Below are 21,082 nucleotides of genomic sequence, written 5' to 3'. Positions count from 1 at the left end.
GCTAATGATGAGATCATTTCAGATTTTGACAAAGCAAATATAACAAACTAAAAATAAAGCCTTTAGTACATTGCAAGGCTTAAACATTACATAACACAGTTGCAGTTCTTATTTCTTTTCGAGTTGGACATTACAAAAGTCAGAACTTGCGCATCAGTAAGTAATTCAGGAACCGGTCCGACTGATGTATGTGTTTTTGATTCGTTAAAACCAGCTCATAAGAGTCATTTTGGAAACTACACTACACTGGTATGTTGCGTTACGTTGATTAAAAAGAAACAGCTTATTAGAGTCATTCGTTCGAGCATCAGAATATACTAGTCGAGCTGTGTGTTTCGCATTGTAGATTCAAAAGAACTTGCTCATAAGAGTCATTAGTTCGGGAATCGGACTACACTGGTAGTCCTGAATGTTGCATGCTGTAGCTCATTAGTTTGTTACCGAAAGTCATGAAAATTATATAGTTCAGTAATACAAACAAACAAACAATGGAGCTGGTGCATGGTTCCCAACCTTAGTTGTAAGCAGAAGAAAGCATAAACTTTGAGCAGTTTGTGGTGCTAGAGGGTTTGAGGTGGAGACCCCAAAGTTGGTCAGATTGCTATTCAGACCCACCCCAATCAGTGTGCCAATCTTGACAGCTTTTTACCATATGCTTCTATAGGCTGCCATCAACTCCCAGCCAAAAATGTACATTCAATTGCTTCATTAATGTTTATGAAATGATGCTGCTTTTGTGTTTGTTGGTGATATAGAATATTGTGGGTGTCTCAATGGAGGCTGGTGTCAGGAGGAAGGACGTTGCGATTGTGCTCAGTTCCAAGGTCTCGGGGATCGTTGTCAAATCAGTAAGACACACACACACACACACACACACACACACACACACACACACACACACACATACATAATATTAAATAGGAAATTGCTGGTAAGCTTGCCTCCATGTAATTATAGTATTGTATGGTCTGATATTATCATCTGCCACCCAGCGTTTATAAATGCTAATAAATGAGGAAAGAGGCTCACTGAATTTAATTACTAGAATTCAAACGCCATTGCTCACTGATTCCAGTTAATCTATAGACAGTTTGTTCTGTGTGACCATGTCTTATTGCATTTGGTAGCATTGGATTACAGATGTGCTGGGAACTCACTGCAGGTCACAAAGAGCTTCTGTATGCATGTTTAATTAACCTAGCGCTATAAAGCCAGGCAGCTGGTGTGACTTAGAAAATAACAGGTTACTATATAAATGTATTGACTGTATCAGAACCCTTATCATACTGATTACATGCCCATTGGAGCATTGATTACATGGCATGAATATTGAACTAAATAGCTGAATACACAAAAAAGTACCAACATTATCACGGTATCAACATACATGTCGCAAGGGATATTAGTATTTTTTCTTTTCTTTTTTATATCAGTTCCCAACCACGGTCAGGACCGGGATGGGATTTGCCGTTCATGGGGTCAGAATCATTTTGAGACCTTTGATGGAATGTATTACTACTTCCCTGGTACCTGTTCGTATATTCTGGCCAAAGACTGCCACTCTTCAGAGCCACAGTATACAGTATGGGTGAGTTAGGCCACATGTGTACTACATTAGTACAGTTCTATTTGCACTATGGACATTTTTGTTGGTATTTGCTGTTTTATTTTTCTTATTTCTTTTTGATTGGCAGGTTCATAACAGTCGTTCATGTAGAGCTTCAGTATATTCATGTTCTCGTGCTCTGAGTCTGTTCTTCCCAAATGAAGAGGAGATCTATATTAGTGGCTACCAGGTGCTCAAGGGTGGACAAAGGTGAGCTTGGAAATGTACAAATTACTGTATGAATAAATAAATTATTGAATATGATCATTTTTTGGCTTAATATGTTTGGTAAAAGAACTAAGGCGGTCAATTTAATTCGATAAAGGCCCCAATATACTTCTGAAGAAGTTCTTCCACGTTCTTCGTTCAAAGGTAAAAAGAAGTTTGAAACAGCCGAGCAACGGTATACTGTTTGCGAACATTCAGACGCCAGCCACACCGCTGTGGGAGGCGTTTAGAGGAGCGTTTAAATATGAGGTCTCTCAGTTTTATCGACGAATTTATGCCTCATTCTATGAGTAGAAGTCACATGAGGTCAGTGAAAGAAGCTGTTTTAACCACTCGATGATGATTTAAAATAATATGCAGATTTTATTTGTCTTGTTTACATTATGAATTCATGACGCTAATGCGCTAACACGCTATACATGCCCATAATATGTGCCGGTTACACTCTGTTATTGTAATTTAATGAATGATGACACTGATACTACTGCAAAGATAGGTGTATAAATACAAAGATGTCGTTTTTACGACATATCTTGCTATTACGAGAAAAGATGTTGTTTTTAACAACATGTCTCGTTATTACGAGAAAAAATGACGTTTTTACGACATAATATCTCGTTATTATGAGAAAAGATGTCGCTTTTATGACAACTATCTTGGTATTACAAGAAAATATGTAGTTTTTATGACATAACATCTGGTTATTATGAGAAAATATGTTGTATTTATGACAATTATCTCATTATTACATGAAAAGATTTAGTTTTTACGACGTAACTGAGTGAAAAAAAATCTATATTTTTATACGTGCCATCCTGTAAGTGTACACCACCTCGATAATAACTCTGCACATCGGTGTGTTCACATTGACGAACAACATAAACAAAGTAGTAGCTTCAGGTCACACCTACTGATGATTTGGACCAATGACAGTAGCAAAGAGTTTAGCAGCTGGTAAGATGTTTTCCTATATTTTCACCCAGGCGAGCTGTTACAAACCACCGAAACAAAACAAAAACACTGTCTTTTTGACCAGATTTTGTTCTAAATAACGTCACACACTTTCATTCATTCTTTGATTTTGTATGAAGTATATTGGGATCTTAATTTAGTAGTGTTTTGCAATTTTTTTTAATTTATTTGATAAGTTAATAAACATATGATGCCATTTAATTTTAATAGATTGACAGCCCTTAATTATTTTTGTTATTATAAACTGAATTAGCTTTATTTAAGGGTTTAGTTATGACAAATATTGAAATATGCAATTAATCCTGATTAATTCAATACATTTATCAGCATGTCATTTCATTAATTCGATTGAACATTTTAATTGGTTGACATCCCTAAAAAGGATACTAGAAACCTTGTGTGAATAGACAGTGAACAGTGAATACATTTTTGTTTGAAGCACAATTGATAAATAATTTTGAGATCTAGCCATTATTAGTGTATTATTAGTATTAGTGTATGCTAAAACACCATTACTTTTTCTCAGTCCCTAACCTAAGCATTATGTTTTGCACTTAAACCATCCTGCACCATTTGCTTTACGAGCATGGATGATGCCTCAAATCATGAGGTTTATTTAGGAGAAGTGTGTTATTACTTTTCTTAGTGATCAACTTATAATATTCCTCTGGCGGGCGATAGAATGGACAACAAAATCGTAACCCAAGACATATCTAGAGACCAGAAAATCATAGAGACTTACTGGTGGGCTCTTGATCAATCACAATCATTAATGTAAAAGTCTCATTAAAAAAGTATTGATAGTTAATCTTGGAAGCAAATAGAGTGGAGGACAAATTTTAGACTCAGATATACACATTTAAATGATGCCCTTCAAAATGGTCTTATTTGGTTGTTTCCTGTGGATGTATTCAGGCTGAGTCTGCCTCAGACAGTGCGTAATGTTTTCATCGAGCGCTTGGCTGACTACATCCTGGTGAAGACCACATTTGGCTTCTCCATGGCGTGGGACGGGAGCTCTGGAGTCTACCTCAAAATGACCGAAGCACACAAAGGGAAGCCTTGTGGTCTGTGTGGAAACTATAATGATGACGGATCGGATGATCTCAGCAGCAGCCACGGTGAGACAAACACATACTTATCATCTCAGTCAGCAGCAAATTCAGGACAATTATATCAAAGCTGAGCAGAGCTGTATACTTGTCTGAGCACTGCAGGGCTAGTGTTGATCATGAAGAGAGAAATTGTTACATTTTAGGGTAGTTCTCAGGAATTGGTGCAATTTGTGGTGTGTATATATATATATATATATATATATATATATATATATATATATATATATATATATATATAAATGTCATTTTGGATCTGTAATTCATATGCTGATTAATGAAGCTAATGAATCGCAATTATTTACATATATGCTGGAAAAAGCCCCCAAAAGAAGTTAATTTAAGACATTATTGATTTTTATAATAGTTATGTTATAGCAATCTATTATGATGTATTTATTGGGTTGTATGTTACATTGCCAGGTTTAGTCTCTGAAGACATTGCTGAGTTTGGGAACAGCTGGGCCATAGAGTTGCCCCACGAGAGAGCCTGTCCTGAAGTTGATGATGATTTTCCTGGACCATGTTCATCTGAGTCAGATATGGATGTATGCTCACACTTACTGCATGCTGGATTTAAACTGAGCTAGCTGTGTCTTTGTGTTGATGATAGTTTGCATTTGTGTGTTTTAAGACTTTTTATGGAGCCATGCATGATTTAGTACATAATAAGTTCACCCCAAAATAATATATATATATATATAAATTAGTATTATGTAAATGCTGTAATAATGAGAATTTTCCAATAATTGTCAGAGTACTTTTCCAGGATTTGGTGAGGGGTTATTGTGCTTAAAATGTAATAAAAATAGGCTTACAGTTGAAGTCAGAAGTTTACATGCACCTTAGCCAAAACCTTTAAACAATTCCTGACATTTAATCATAGAAAACATTCCCTGTCTTAGGTCAGTTAGGATCACTACTTTATTTTAAGAATGTGAAATGTCAGAATAATAATAGAGATTTATTTCAGCTTTTATTTCTTTCATCACATTTATCACATTTTATCTATTTTATTTATCACTAACTTTGTTAGTATTAGATAGCATTGCCTTTAAATTGTTTAACTTGGGTCAGATGTTTTGGGGATCCTTCCACAAGCTTCTCAAAATAAGTTGCTGGAATTTCGTCCCATTCCTCCAGACAGAACTGGTGTAACTGAGTCAGGTTTGTGGGCCTCCTTGCTCTAACACGCTTTTTCAAGTTTGCCCACAAATGTCTTTCGGATTGAGGTCAGGGCTTTGTGATGGCCACTCCAGTACCTTGACTTTGTTGTCCTTAAGCCATTTTGCCACAACTTTGGGGGTATGCTTGCGGTCATTGTCCAACTGGAAGACCCATTTTTGACTGAGCTTTAACTTCCTGGCTGATGTCTTGAGATGTTGCTTCAATATTTCCAAATAATTATCCTCCCTCATGATGCCATCTATTATGTGAAGTGCACCAGTCCCTTCTGCACCAAAGCACCCCCACAACATGATGCTGCACCCCCATGCTTCACGGTTGGGATGGTGTTCTCGACTTGCAAGCTCACCCTTTTCCACCAAATATAACAATGGTCATAATTGCCGAAGAGTTCAATTTTTGTTTCATCAGATCAGAGGACATTTCTCAAAAAAGTAAGATCTTTGTCCCCATGTGCACTTGCAAACTGTATTCTGGCTTTTTATGGTGGTTTTGGAGCAGTGGCTTCTTCCTTGCAAACCAGCCTTTCAGGTTATGAAGATATAGGAATTGTTTCACTGTGGATATAGATACTTGTCTACCTGTTTCCTCCAGCATCTTCACAAGGTCCTTTGCTGTTGTTCTGGGATTGATTTGCACTTTTCACACCAATCTATATTCATCTCTAGAAGACAGACTGCATCTCCTTCCTCAGCGGTATGATGGCTGCATTGTCCCATGGTGTTTGTACTTGCGTACTATTGTTTGTACAGATTAATGTGGTACCTTCAAGTGTTTGGAAATTGCTCCCAAGGATGAACCAGACTTGTGGATGTCCTTTCTTGAAGGACAGTTCTTGACTCAGTTCTTGGCTGATTTCTTTTGATTTTCCCATGATGTCAAGCAAAGAGGCACTGAGTTTGAAGGTAGGCTTTAAAATGCATCCACAGGTGCACCTCAACTTGACGCCAATTAGCCTTTCAGAAGCTAATTGGCTAATTGCCTTAAAAGCTTGACATCATTTTATGGAATTGTCCAAGCTGCATAAAGGCACATATAACTTAGTGTATATTAACTTCTGACCCACTGGAAGTGTAACAAGTGTTCAGTTCATGCTGGGCGTAGTATGTCCACCAACTTTTCTGGTACAGTTAAACTTCTGACCCACTGGAATTGTGATGTAGTCTGATAAAAGTGAAACAATCTGTCTGTAAACAATTGTTGGAAAAATGACTCATGTAATACACAAAGTAGATGTCCTAAACGACTTGCCAAAAATATAGTTTGCTAATATTAAATCTCTGGAGTGGTTAAAAAATTAGTTTGAATGACTTCAATGTAAATTTCTGACTTCAATTGTATTTTATTTATGCAAAATATAATTTCTTATTTTATTTCTTTTGATATTAGACCTGGACATTTAAAAAAAAAAAAAAAGTGCATGCCAAGTGGTATTTTATTTACCTTGAGAACTTAAAATGTGTTTTTGTAACACTTTTTGTTTAAAAATATTTATTTGTGTGTGTTCTCTGAGCAGGATGCCATTGAGAAGTGCAGTGCTTTGCTTTTCTTCCCTTTCATCTCCTGTCATGAAAACATCGACCCAAATCCATTTGTCGCCAGCTGTGTTTCCGACATGTGTGTGTAAGTGTAACGTTACTGTCTACAAAGAATTACAGATGTTACAAGTCAAGATTCTAAATTGTCTAAATGAAACTCTTTAGACTAGAAAGTTCTTCCAGGAACTGTATCTTAAAATGTAATGCAATGAAACTGTGATTTGAACATGTGCAATGATCTGCGAAACAACATGGGAACACAGTTGATTGTAAAGTGACCACAGTATCAGATTGTATATTATATGATGTTATTATATAATATAACAGTTTAGAAAAATAAATAAACCCTTTTGTGCTGTCTATAATGAATGCTATTTTAGTTTTAAACTTTTTCAAACCAACATGCTCTTTTGCTCTTACCGTCTTTCCTTCCTGATTTTTCTCTCTAGCCTATATCCAGCATTCCACACATCCCAATTCCAATAGGATTAGGATTATAATTACAGGATTAATTATAGTAATGAAAATAGTGTGCATAAGGCACAAGCAGCAGACAGAGGGTGTGTTTGTGAATGCATACATGTATGTATTTGTGTGTGCAAGTATGTGTATGTATGCTTGCATTCATGTGTGCAGGTATTTGAGTGTGCACATTGATTACAGTGATGAAATAGTTGGAGTTATGAAAAGTTTTAGACCCGGCTGTTGATTGAAGGTGTAGTTGTAAGAGTATCAGATTGCCAGAGCAGCTGTACTGCCCTTTCAATTCAAAGTCTTATATATTCTTAATTAATAATCCTATTTTTCTGTGTATATTGACTTATTTTGTATGTAGGGGAGACCGAGTTGTCATAGGTTTAATTGGGTTCTTAATACATCTGTATTGATATGACAGTCAGGTTGGGGCATGTTGTCATATTTTTATCTTACCACAATTGGTCAAGTTATCCAAAAGGTCAATGGTATTTCAATGAGCTGTATATTTTTTCCTGGTCAAAAACTGTGAAAATGTTCAATAGCTTTTTTGTAGCCAAGACTTCAAGGTATGTGTTTATGCAGAAGTTGGCATTCCAAAATAAACCTGTCCTGAGAAATATTCACTGGAGTAAAATCCTCAGTCTCGCCTATATATTGACTTTTTACCCTGTGGTCTGTGGTTTGTTCACAATATTTTATGTTTTCTCTCCAGTTCAGATGATAAAGAGACGTTTTGCCGGGCTCTGGTCGAGTACACCAGAGCCTGTTCGCATGTAGGATACCCCGTCAGAGAATGGAGAGACAGTTTTCCCACATGCGGTCAGTTTGCTTTCAGTGACATCACTCTTGAAGCCACACATTATAAAGTTGTCACATACACATGACACAAACTGTGCATATTTTTGTGTTTCAGCGGATGGATGTGAGGACAGCTTTGTACACAGAGACTGTATCAGCTGCTGTCCACCAACATGCACGTTTGAGAAGGAGTGTTTGGGCACCAACCTTCACTGTCTGGATGGATGTTACTGTCCTGATGGTAAGATCTGAACTCATGTGCTGAAATGGTTTAAAAAGTAGAAGCATTATAACAGTTATAATAGGATAAATATTTTTGTAAATGTTTGGGTATTTGCATGTTCTCCCCATGTTCACATGGGTTTCCTCTGGGTGCTTCCGGTTTCCACCACAAATACAAAAACATGCAGATCGAATGAATTGGAGGCTTTAAATTGTCCCGTAGGTGTGAGTCCCCCAGCCACTGGGGGTTGCATCAGGAAGGGCATCCAGCATAAAAAACCTGTGCCAAGTCAAATATGCGGATCACGGATGGGCCACTGTTGCAAGCCCTAACGGGAGCAGCCGAAAGAAGATGATTTATAAATGTTTGGATCAAAAGAAAAATATGTGTATTTGAGGAATTTGCATTCTGTCCTCAAAATGCAAATGACTTATTGCAAAGTGAATGGTAACCCCTGTACTACAGCAATGCACACTGACACTCATGGCCTCTCTCTCCTCTCTCAGGCCAAATCTTGCAGAATGGGACCTGTATAGCAGTCTCTCAGTGCCCCTGTGTGTACCACGGTACAGCGTATCCCCTGGGTCACGTACTGGAGCAGGGCTGCAGTGTCTGGTTAGAAACATTTCAGTTTTACCTCCTGTACTGCTAAAACACAAAATGGTTTATGAGCAGGGTTGGGGAGTAACAAAATACATGTAACGGAAATACGTACTTAAAATACCAAATATAAGTTACTGTATTCCACTACAGTTACAATTTAAATCATTGGTAATTAGAGTACCGTTACATTCAAAAAGTATTTTGATTACTGAAGAGATTAATTTGCATTTTATTGTCATTTGTTTCATTTAATATGTAGTCCTTTCAGATGGAAAACATTTATCCATATAAATGATGCAATCCAAAGTGCATTTGAACAGCGGTGAAACACTTTCTTATGATGTGTAACATTCATACGGGCAGAGAAGTACGTCTGAAGTAAGTTTGGAGCAGCAGAAATAGAAATAAACCTTGTGTAAAGTGTCAGCTTTAAAATGCTATTTACATGCACAGGTTACCAGACACCATCATATTTTTTTATCAAGAAAATTCACATTGGATCATAATTAATTTTTTCTTTGATATTAGGGCAAAAATCATATTCTTGATAATATTTTTTGTATTGTTTTCCTGTAAAAATCTTTAAACCAAGATCAGATTGATTTATCTTGTTTTAGAAACAACACTTCATAAGATATTTCGGTTTTTCAGAGAATGTATTTTTAACATGTGTATTTTGTCTTACTGTACTGGCAGAGTTTTTATAGTCAAAATAAGTGAAAAAAATCTACCAGTGCTGAAGAAGTAATCCAAAGTATTTAGATTACATTACTGACCTTGAGTATTCTAATGGAATACTTTACAAATTACATTCCACAGCATGTAATCTGGAATCTGTAGTGGAATACATTTCAAAAGTAACCCTCTCAACCCTGTTTATGAGTTTGTTCCCACTAGTAACCACTAGTCACATCGGACATCCTTGGTAGCATGGTGGCTCAGTGGTTAGCACTGTTGCCTCACAGCAAGAAGGTCCCGGGTTAGAGTCCTGGCTCAACTGGGCCTTTCTGTGTGGAGTTTGCATGTTCTCCCCGTGTTCGTTTGGGTTTCCTCCAGATTCTCCAGTTTCTCCCACTGTCCAAAAAACAAGACATGTGGGTTAAGTTAATTGGAGACCCTAAATTGGCCGTAGGTGTGCGTGAGAGTGTGAATGTGTATGTCTGTGTGTGTTGTGGCTGGGATAGGCTCCAGCACCCTGAATAGGACAAGCAGCTATAGAATTTTCCACAGTTATTATACTAGTCCCCTCGGACAGTATCCAACAATAGAGTGCAACAGGACAGTAGTACATTTTTATTAACAATAACTTATAAATCTTTAAAGACAGACCTACCGTGAGCTCTGAGGTTGTTAATTGATGGTATATGCTTCTGTTGAAGCATCAGTCTGCGTTATTTGAACAACATCAACATGCCAATGCCAAACAATGGGCCTCATTCATTAAACTTTCATAAATATATCAGTAAATGTGGAGTAATTTGTGTGTAAAATTGACCTTCAGAAAACTTTCCTCCGGATTCACAAACACTTCGTACTCTCCAGATTTGTTAGCAAAATGGCATGTGTATGTTGGTGAATTCCAAACATTCGTAAAGATGTGCCGTGTGCGCTTTCATTCACAATCATCATAATTCGCGGCCATGAAAACACCATATAATGAAGGCATCAGACACTCTAGTAAATGAGAATAGGAAACTTTTTACATCTATGCTGAACAATAATGAAATCGTTTTTTATGACTTAAGTGCATCATATTGTACATTTTTTATTTAACAAGCACACTAGTGTGTTCGGTATCAAAGAAAGTGAGGAACTTACTGTCATCACATGTTCTGGGTGCCATCGTAGATCATTTTGTGAATCATGTGGAGTCAAGAAAATTGGTTTGACATGAAGCTTTAGTGTAACAAGTGTTCAGTTCATGCTGGGAGGAGTATGGCCACCATCTTTTCTGGTTCAGTTGAATGCATCGCCAGCATCATTGGTGAAACTTCTCGGGTAAATTATGATGGTAGCAGTGATATACTTCCCTTGCAGCTGGATGAATCTTCAGATGAATGAATGCCTGAAAAAGGTCTTTGACCAAAATGCTTTAAGCTAATAAAGATTTGCAAGTAACAACAGTTGGCAGGGCTATTTTTTCCACCATTGTGTTGTGTACAGATCTGCCCGCGATGTGTTTATTTATAGGTTTAACAGCATTAACATTGACTATAACGTTATCAACTGAATACAATTTATCGATGCTTGTACTGAATCCGTGAAACCTAAATTATAAAGTTCATATCAAATGAAGAATCTGTTCAACCAGCCACATTAGAGGGCATTCATTTTTTTGAGATAATCATATATTAATTATACTGCACAAACTTCAGCTGGAAAAACAATATAACATTTATAAAACAGAGTTAGGAATAAACTATACTTTGAATAAATAAAGGCAAGCATCGGGGGCCTGGGTAGCTCAACGAGTATTGACGCTGACTACCAACACTGGAGTCACGAGTTCGAATTCAGGGTGTGTTGAGTGACTCCAGCCAGGTCTCCCAAGCAACCAAATTGGCCTGGTTGCTAGGGAGGGTATAGTCACATGGGGCAATGAGGAGCATGGTCGTGATTAGTAGTTCTCGCTCTCATTGGGGCGTGTGGTAAATTATGCGTGGATCGTGAAGAGTAGCATGAGCCTCCACATTCTGGGAGTCATTTTTTTTACATTGTTTTTAATTTGATTGTGACATTCGCAATGCTTCATGGAATTTTAGGTCATTCCCTCATTAAAGACGTTAAAGTCATGAACCTTTGCGTTTTTGTCTTATTTTCATATCCATTTTTGCTTCAAATCAAAGTTTGTAATGTTGTGATTCACCTCAGAGCTGGTTGGTATGTTTTATGGTTTAGAACTCATTTTATGAACTTCCGGAACAAGATGGCTCAAAAAGTTGCACTCTATAGAAGACTCTCTTTCCTAACAAGTGAAACTGATGTATGGAACTCATGGGTGACTCAATCTTATGTGAATTGCATTTTCAGTGTCTGTATGGGAGGTGTGTGGAACTGCACTGAGAATAATTGCACAGGTAAAACTCTACATATCAAAAGCATTGGGAAACTATTTTGTGTGTGATTCTTATCAGTTTATCTCAACAATCAGGTTGTTTAACCACAATGTTTTGAATAACCTTCAAATGAAATATGTTTTTCATAGAGTTAAATAATTATTTTTAATTACCAGTGGAGTGCACTGTAATGGGTGACGCACACGTGACCACATTTGATGGGCGGATCTTCATGCACACGGGCTCTTGTCAATACGTGCTGGTGAAGAGTCGCGGCAACACCAAGTTTACTGTCACGTTACAGTACACAGCCTGCGGAGAGGTAAGGGGTGTTTGTTGGAGTGTGTTATTTCAAGTGTTTTATGTGTGTTTGATGGAGTCTGTTGTTTTTCAGTCTCAGGAGCACTCATGCATTCACACAGTGGCTCTGGTGGTGGATGAGGACGTCAGCAGACAGGTCACTCTCACCAAAGAAGGGGAAGTTGTCATTGGGGCCAGTATGGCTGTTAACCTGCCCTACTCTGATGGTAACAACAAATGTTATAAATCGGTGTTACATCTCTAATGGCGTGCTTTATTGTTTTTTAAAGGGAAAGCTCACCCAAAAATTTAAATTCTCTCATCATTTACTCACCATCATGCCATTCCAGGTATGTATGACTTTCTTTCTTCTACTGAACACAAAGATTTTTAGAAGAATATCTCAGCTCTCAAGGTCCTTTGAATGCAAGTGAATGGTGACCAGACCTTTCAAGCTCCAAAAATGACATAAAGGCAGCATATAAGTAATTCATACAACTCCAGTGGTTTAATTTATGTCTTCTTAAGTGATGCAATCACTTTGGGTGAGAAACAGATACATATTTAATTAATTTTTTACTATAAATATCCACTTTCACTTTCAGAAAATGTGAAGTGAAAGTAAAGATTTAGAGTAAAATCTGCTCTCATATAGCGCTTTTTTAACCTTAACGGTATTCAAAGTGCTTTACACTGTGTCTCATTCACACACCAGACAGCAGAGCTGCTATGTAAGGTGCTAGCCTGCCATTGGGAGCAACTTGGGGTCCAGCGTCTTGCCCAAGGACACTTCGGCATGTGGAGTCGTGTGGGCCGGGAATTGAACCGGCAACCCTGCGATTGGTGGCCGACCCACTCTACCACCTGAGCAACAGCCGACCGACATCTAGGATAATCTCAAATTTAAACATAGATTTAACCACTGGAGTCGTATGAACTATGAGTCGTTCGTGCTGCCTTTATGTGCTTTTTGGAGCTTCAGAGTTCTGGCCACCATTTGCTTGCATTGTATGGACCTACAGAGCTGAGATATTTTTTAAAAAAACTATGTTTGTTTTCAGCAGAAGAATGAAAGTCCTACACATCTGGGATGGCATGAGGGAGATTAAATTAAATGTTATTTTTGGGTGAACTATTCCTTTAACTACTTTTTATAACCTTTTATAAGCCTTTTATACCTGCTTTGTAGATTAAATGCTTATCAAATAATAACAACAATACAATAAAAATGAAACATTTGAAAATATTTAAATGAAATAATTTTAAATGCTGGTGAAATGTGATATCAAGAAATTATCATTACAATTGTTGAAAGAATAGAGCGCAACAATCGGGTTCTGGAAGCTTACTTATTACAAAGCTTTAAGAAATACAATGATGCAAAAAGTGAAAAATTGGTAAGAAGTCAATTAAATTAGTTAAAATGATGGTAAAAGTTGAGATCAAGACATTATAATAAAAATTGTTGGAAGAATTGTAAAAAGAACATCAGTTCTAAAACAAAACATAAAAATGGGGGAAAAAACAGAAGATATACGTGCATTAAAATATAAAGTTACACATAGTTATTACACAAAAATATGCATAATATAGAATTAAAGGTGCACTGTTTATTTTGCACCTACACCAAGTGGCGAAGAAAATGAAAGCTTCCACTTACAGAGGATTATTTACATTTACATTTATGCATTTGGCAGATGCTTTTATCCAAAGCGACTTACAGTGCACTTATTACAGGGACAATCCCCCCGAGCCACCTGGAGTTAAGTGCCTTGCTCAAGGACACAATGGTGGTGGCTGTGGGGATCGAACCAGTGACCTTCTGATTACCAGTTATGTGCTTTAGCCCACTACGTCACCACCATTGTGTCCTTGAGCAAGGCACTTAACGCCAGGTTGCTCCGGGGGGATTGTCCTGGTTTGCCATATGATCTCTCCACATTGCAGCACTCATGAATGTGTGAAAGTGAATTCAAGAGATTAAGTTGTATTCATTTATGCAGTATCATACAAATAAACACATATCTTTGTTTTTGTAGACATGGTGAACATACGTCGACTGACGTCGCTGTTTGTGGGTCTTCGCTCTGTGTTTGGACTGAGGTTTCAGTATGACTGGCGGGGTGGACGGATCTACCTGCAGCTGGACAGCACATGGATGGGCTCCACGCTCGGCCTCTGTGGAACCTTCAACGGCAACCTGCGGGATGACTTCCTGTGAGACTCTCCAAAACCTTGTACCTCTATAAGTGTCAACAAATAAACCCTAGAAGATTATAAAATGCTAATGCAAAATTTTTTTAGTATGACTTACAATGTAGATGTGTGCTTAAACCCGTGTTGCTGTGTGAGTAAATGTGTTTTCAACCTCTAGTTCTCCTGCTGGAATGATCGAAGGAACGCCACAGCTGCACGTCAATGCCTGGAAAGTGTCTTCAGCGTGCACAAGCCCTGTCAACATTCCCATTATAGACCCCTGTGAAATGAACCAACAAAATGGTACACATGTAACCCCTTTGCTTTTTACAATTGTTTTTTTTTTTCAAGTCTTCAGAAGGCATACATTGAGAAACAACCCAAAATGTAATTAGTTTTTCAGTGAAACTCTTGGACTACTTTTATAATACATTTGTGTCCTTTTTAAGGTTTAAAGTGAGTCACTATCAACTGTTATTTTATTGAAAAGATTTTCCAGGAGATTCATTTTAAAAATCTGCTTTTGTTTTGCACTTATGAAAGAAAGACATATGATTTGAAACAACATGAGTTTAAGTAAATAATGACGGAACTTTTATCTTTGGTTGAACTACAGTACCTTAACCTGAGTTGCATGCTAATTATTATTACATATTATTGTTAGCTTGATGTTAGCATAATTAGATCATTTATTTTTCAAAGGCTTTGTAGTGGAATTGATCACTGACAAACCACTGCAAATCAAGCTGGTTACATGATCAATTCTTACATTTTCACTCTGCCTAATCTGTAAAGACCATCATGTGACACTGTATGTTTCAGTGTTTTATGCGACGCAGTGTGACGTGCTATTGGGGGAAGAGTTTGCACCGTGCCATACCTACGTGAGTCCCAGTGTGTACCACCAGCAATGCCGATACCAGGCCTGTCGATGTGGCAGCACCTGCCTTTGTACTGCACTGTCACACTATGCCTACATCTGCGCCAAACATGGTGTCATCATCAACTTCAGAGCGCATGTCTCTGAGTGTGGTTCGTTGATTTTTCTTTTGTTAATATATTTGCAATTCAGCCTTAATACTGTCTTCTGTTTTTTTCTGTGTTCTTGTATAATTACAAGTGCCCATCTATTTGTCTGTCTGTCCATCCATATCTATCCATACATCCATCCATCTCTCTATCTGCCTATCATCCATCCTTCTGTCTGTCTGTCTGTCTGTCTGTCTCTCCATCCTTCCATCCATCCATCAATCCATCCATCCATCTTTCTGTCTATCCATCCATCCATCTCTCTATCTATCATCCATTCATCCATCTCTCTATCATCCATCCATCCTTCTAGCTCTCTATCCATCCATCCTTATCTCTATCATCCATCCATCTATCCATCTTTCATCTGTCTATCCATCCATTCAGCTCTCTATCCATCCATTCTCTACCCATCCATCCATCCATCCATCCATCTCTCTATCTGTCCATCCATTCATCCATCTATCCCTATATCATCCAGCCATCCATCCATCCATCCGTCTTTCCATTCATCCAGCCATCCATCCATCATCTCTCTATCCATCCATTTATTATTCCATCCATGCATCCATCTCTCTATCCATCCATTTCACATCCATCCATTTATCCATCTCTCCATCCATCCATTCATCCATCTTTTCATCCATCCATCTCTCTATCTATCCATCCATTCATCCATCTCTCTATCATCCATCCATCCTTCTAGCTCTCTATCCATCCATCCATATATCTATCATCCATCCATCTATCCATCTTTCCATCTCTACCATCCCTCCATCTCTATATCCATCCATCCATCTCTCTATCTATCCTTCCATTCATCCATCTCTCTATCATCCATCCATCCATCCATCCTTCTAACTCTCTATCATCCATCCATCTATATATCTATCATCCATCTATCCATCTTTCCATCTGTCTATCCATCCATCCATTCATCTCTCTATCCATCAATCAATTCTCTATAATCCCTCCATCTCTCTGTCCATCCATTCATCTCTCAATCCATCCATCCATCCATCCATCCATCCATCCATCCATCCATCCATCCATCCAGCCAATGAGCAATCATTCTATCTGTCTCTGTCTAATATAATAATCATTCATTATATCTTGTATGTATGTGTGTGTGTGTAGGGATTGTGTGTTTAGGTGGAATGATGTATCACCCATGCACATCAGCATGCAGGAGGACCTGTCAATCAATCAGCAGTGGTGAAGTGTGTGATGGTGATTGTGCTGAAGGATGCAGCTGCAATGATGGAACATTCTACGATCACGCTCGCCAGCGCTGTGTGTTGCTGTATGTCTGAATACACATTCGCCTGATAAGTTCACAATACTAGCATGTAAAAGGATATGTTTTCATGTTCCTAATTGGGTGTCTGGTGTCTTTAGCTCCCAGTGTCACTGTTATTTCATGGGCTCAGTATTTCAACCTGGAGAAGTTTCTTTTAGCTCCTCTGGACCATGGTAAGTGGAAATGAGACGATTTTTGGTAAACACACTTTAATTAGTTTTACTATTGGAGACTGTGGCCTTTGTGGGTAGCTCACATACAACACATTTAGCAATAGAACTCATGTGAAGTAACTTTAAGGAAATTAATGTCATGTTTAGTTATTTAAAATTTTCAATCTTAATGAACTATTTTATTTGTGGATTATTGATGTTGGGTAATATAATTGTGTTTGATTTCTTCTCAGTCTCTGCACAAATGGTCGCATGGAGTGTGTGCCTGAGGAAAGAGGTAAACCTTTACTCCTCTTTTTAATTTTACTTTGTTTTATTTTATCAGTCGCTCACCCTTTATTCCCTTTCATCTCTATCTGCCTCTGGAAAAAAAAAATCCATCTTGAAGGGTCAACAGTAAATTCCTCAGAGGTAAAGCATTGTGCGCAGTGAATGCTGGACAGATCTGAACTCTTGATATACACACACACACACACAGAGAGAGAGAGAGAGAGAGAGAGAGAGAGAGAGAGAGAGAGAGAGAGAGAGAGAGAGAGAGAGTCTGGTGGGAGGAGACAATAAAATCCACTTTTTTCTTTTCTAGACATTTTTCAACTTTAGAGTTTTCACTCTTTCTAGATCCTTTTCTATAAGAAAAGAGTAAAGCATTGCTCACCGGTCATATATGGCTTAATTATCTGGCTAAATTAATATTCCTAATTAAATATATTATTTCGGGTTCAATACAAGTTAAGCTCAATTGATAGCATTTTTGGCATAATGTTGATTTATTGATGCTTTTATAAAATTAAACTTCACAGTTCTGCCTATAACCCGCCAAAAATGAGCCCCAACTCAATAATGTTGTAAGTATCATCAAATCAAATATCAGAGCGACTTGGGGGTGGGCTCCTATGAATTGGGACAGTAAGCAACAACCTACATGTAGAAACCACCCCCAGTACAACCTAGCAACCACAAACACCTTAGCAACCGCATAACCATTCCCTGACAACCACTATCGACACCCTAGCATCATTACTTTGCCTTTTACATGGGCAAACACTACTTAAGGTGTATTTTATACTCTTTTGTTTTTTTTCTCAACCATTCTCTCTTCCCCACCATCCCTTCTTTTCAGAGCCTGACAGAGGAGACTGTCCCAATGGTAAAGTCTACCACAGCTGCAGGGCTCAAAGTGGGCTGGGACCCTCAAGTGTGGGCGTGGCCTGTGAGCTTACCTGTCGAAATCTGATGCTGAACCTCACCTGCCCTCCGATGACCCCATGTGTTCCAGGATGTGGATGTCCTGTTGGGTAATCACTTTCATCTTGGCATATTTTGAGAAGCATGCATGTCTATTGATACCAGAATTTGTAATATTACACCATGTTTTTTAATTATTGCAGGCTATTTGCTCATAATGGAGACTGCTATTACCCAGAGAACTGCCCCTGTGCATGGCTCGGTCTAGAGTATCTCCCTGGAGAGGCAGTGGACACTCCGTGCTATCGCTGGTCAGTGTGTATTAAATGTGTTGGTTTTGCATCTATATGCATTCACTTCCAGTCAATTGTTTGGACACACCTACTCATTCTTTATACTACCAGTGCTGAGAAGCTACTTTGAAACTGTACAGCCATGGCCAAAAGTAATGGCAGTGACATACATTTTGTGTTTCGTAAATGTTTCTGCTTCAGTTGTTGTAGTATTGGTTTACATTGTTTCTAGATTGTTGTGCAGCGTGATCAGATGCATTTTAAATAATTGCAAAAAGCTTCATTGGCCAAAAAAAAGGAACTTTATAACAAAAACCCAAATTTCACTGTTTTGTGGTCCTGGCACAAAATAACCAGCCAACATCATTTCACGAATCATATCAGCAGCACCTGGGAAAATGTGAACGAGTACTAGTCAGGTGAAATCACTCTATCATACTGATTGGATGATAAGAGCAGACTGATTGCTATAAAAGGAGGGAAGAAGTGCTTCCAATCATTGTGTTCTTGTTAGCAATGGTTACCTCTAAAGAAAGAGGTGCAGCCATCATCGCTTTGCATCAAAATGACCTCACATGCAAGGAAATTGCTGCAAAGAATATTGCACCTGAAAGAACCATTTACCGGATCATCAAGAACTTCAAGGAGAGAGGTTCAACTACAGTGAAGAAGGCTTCAGGACGTCCCAGAGTGTCCAGCAGGCACCAGGACCGTCTCCTCCTGAGGAGTCAGCTGCGGAATCGTGTCACCTCCAGTGCAGAACTTGCTCAATATTGGCAGCAGGTTGGTGCAGGTGCATCTGCACACACAGTGAGGCGAAGACTTTTGGACAATGGCCTGGTGTCAAGAAGGGCAGCAAATAAGCCACTTCTCTCCAAGAAATACATCAGACTGAAAATCTGCAGGAAGTACAATTGGACAGCAGAAGACTGGTGCAAAGATATTTTCTATGATTAAGCCCCCTTCCAATTGGGACATCTGGAAAATCGATGTGTTGTGCCAACAGTGAAGCATCCTGTGACCATCCATGTGTGGGGATGCTCTTCATCACAGGGAGTGGGCTCTCTCACAATTCTGCCCAAAAACACTGCCATGAATAAAGAATGGTATCAAAATGTCCTGCAAGAGCAACTTCTCCCAACGATCCAGGAGCAATTTGGTGATGATCCGTGCATTTTCCAGCATAATGGAGTGCCATGTCACAAGGCAAGAGTGATAATGAAGTCGTTACATTTAAATTTTGGATCCGTGGCCAGGACACCCCGGATCTTAATCCATAGAGAACCTGTGGTCAATCCTCAAAAGGCGAGTGGACAAACAGAAGCCCACAAATTGTGATCAATTCTGAGCACTAATAAGGCAAGAATGGATCATCAGTCAGGATTGACCAGAAGCTGATATCCAGCATGCCAGAGCGAATTGCAGAGGTTATGAGGAACAAGGGTCAACACTGTTAGACAGGCAGTGTTTTTGCCAATAAATGCCTTTAAAACTAATGAAATGCTTATCATTGTTTTCCAGTATACCATAGAAACATGTGAAACAATAATCTACAAATACTGAAGCAGGAAACTTTGCAAAACACATACATTTATGTCACTGCCAATACTTTTGGCCACGGCTGTAGTTTCCCAAGCTACACGATTCTTATAATTTAAGTAGTTAAAGTCAAGCTAAGCTGCTGTCACGCTACTGAAAAATTTTGTGACGGTAGTAGTGTTGCTACATTAAGTTTATATGTGTGGTCCCACTTTATATTAGGTGTCTTTAACTGCAATGTACTAGCATTAAAATACATACAATACAATGTGTTTATTATGTAACTACATGTTGTTCTGCAAGATTCTCACAAGATTAACATTTGCTGCCTCTGAGGTTGAGGTACAGGTAGGTTTAGGTGTAGGGTTAAATTAGGGGTTAGATTAGGGTTTTGTTTAGGGATCAGGTTATTGGTGGAACTACAGATGCAATTGAATGCAGGTACTTTAAATGTAAGTACAATGCAACAGCACGAATGTACAGTACGTAATAAGTAGAATCTAGCAAATGCTTAAGTATACAGTGTAATAGCTAAAGACACTTAATATAGAGTGGGTCCATATTTGTCAGCAAAAATAATTTCATGCATTCAACTATAAGCCTTTAGATGTGGTCTCTCTGTCTCTCTCTCTCCAGTGTGTGTCATCGTGGTTTCTTTAACTGCACATACTCACCATGTCCGGCGGTGTGTACCATATACAGTGACCGTCATTATCATACATTTGATGGTCTGGAATACGATTATGTCAGCGACTGCCAGGTGTATCTGGTGAAGGTACTTCCTGTTTGTGTGTGTGTGTGTGTGTGTGTGGGTTGGCAGGTTTAAGTGGTTTACAAGGACTTTTTCCTTTTGTAGGTTACAAACTGGTAATTACAAGAGTATTATGCTATAAATGTGGTGTCCCCATAATTCAAATCATTTAAAAAACATATTAAACGATGTTTTATTGAAAATGTATAAATGCAGAAAGCATGTGAGGGTTAGGGGATAGAATCTATCGTTCATACAGTATAAAAATCATTATGTCTATGGAGAGTCCTCATCCACCTTAGCTGTCTTTTTCTGCATATCGCGGCACCATTTTGTGGCCCGTTTTGCATAACGCTGCGGCCCATTCCAGCTTATCGCGGGCGGCCCTTTTGGCCCTGTTTCGGGGCTGGCCCATCGGGAAAAGTCCCGGTTCTCCCAATGGCCAGTCCGCCCCTGTTCATCAGTGTTCTTTCCAACACATTACAGAATTTGAGATTTTCAGAAAACAAATTACAAAT

General features: G+C 38.5%; 1 protein-coding gene across 1 annotated transcript in view; it reads left to right on the top strand.

The window, feature by feature from the left end:
- otogl (otogelin-like) overlaps positions 1-21,082 on the top strand; it is an 84,851-nt gene that overhangs the window by 13,749 nt on the left and 50,020 nt on the right. Inside the window, exons 4-24 of the mRNA XM_052151908.1 lie at positions 756-848; positions 1,434-1,588; positions 1,695-1,816; positions 3,722-3,927; positions 4,342-4,466; positions 6,620-6,726; positions 7,831-7,937; positions 8,032-8,157; positions 8,646-8,754; positions 11,773-11,819; positions 11,975-12,120; positions 12,193-12,325; positions 14,138-14,315; positions 14,473-14,597; positions 15,117-15,326; positions 16,461-16,626; positions 16,722-16,796; positions 17,030-17,073; positions 17,917-18,091; positions 18,185-18,292; positions 20,450-20,588. Of these exons, the coding sequence (XP_052007868.1) occupies positions 756-848; positions 1,434-1,588; positions 1,695-1,816; positions 3,722-3,927; positions 4,342-4,466; positions 6,620-6,726; positions 7,831-7,937; positions 8,032-8,157; positions 8,646-8,754; positions 11,773-11,819; positions 11,975-12,120; positions 12,193-12,325; positions 14,138-14,315; positions 14,473-14,597; positions 15,117-15,326; positions 16,461-16,626; positions 16,722-16,796; positions 17,030-17,073; positions 17,917-18,091; positions 18,185-18,292; positions 20,450-20,588 (2,696 nt within the window). The remainder of the gene's footprint in view (positions 1-755; positions 849-1,433; positions 1,589-1,694; positions 1,817-3,721; positions 3,928-4,341; positions 4,467-6,619; positions 6,727-7,830; positions 7,938-8,031; positions 8,158-8,645; positions 8,755-11,772; positions 11,820-11,974; positions 12,121-12,192; positions 12,326-14,137; positions 14,316-14,472; positions 14,598-15,116; positions 15,327-16,460; positions 16,627-16,721; positions 16,797-17,029; positions 17,074-17,916; positions 18,092-18,184; positions 18,293-20,449; positions 20,589-21,082) is intronic.

This window comes from Xyrauchen texanus, chromosome 21, assembly GCF_025860055.1.
Source record: "Xyrauchen texanus isolate HMW12.3.18 chromosome 21, RBS_HiC_50CHRs, whole genome shotgun sequence".
NCBI classification, from domain to species: Eukaryota; Metazoa; Chordata; class Actinopteri; order Cypriniformes; family Catostomidae; genus Xyrauchen; species Xyrauchen texanus.
Note: the sequence above shows the minus strand (reverse complement) of the source record. Positions and strands in the feature narration are given on the sequence as shown.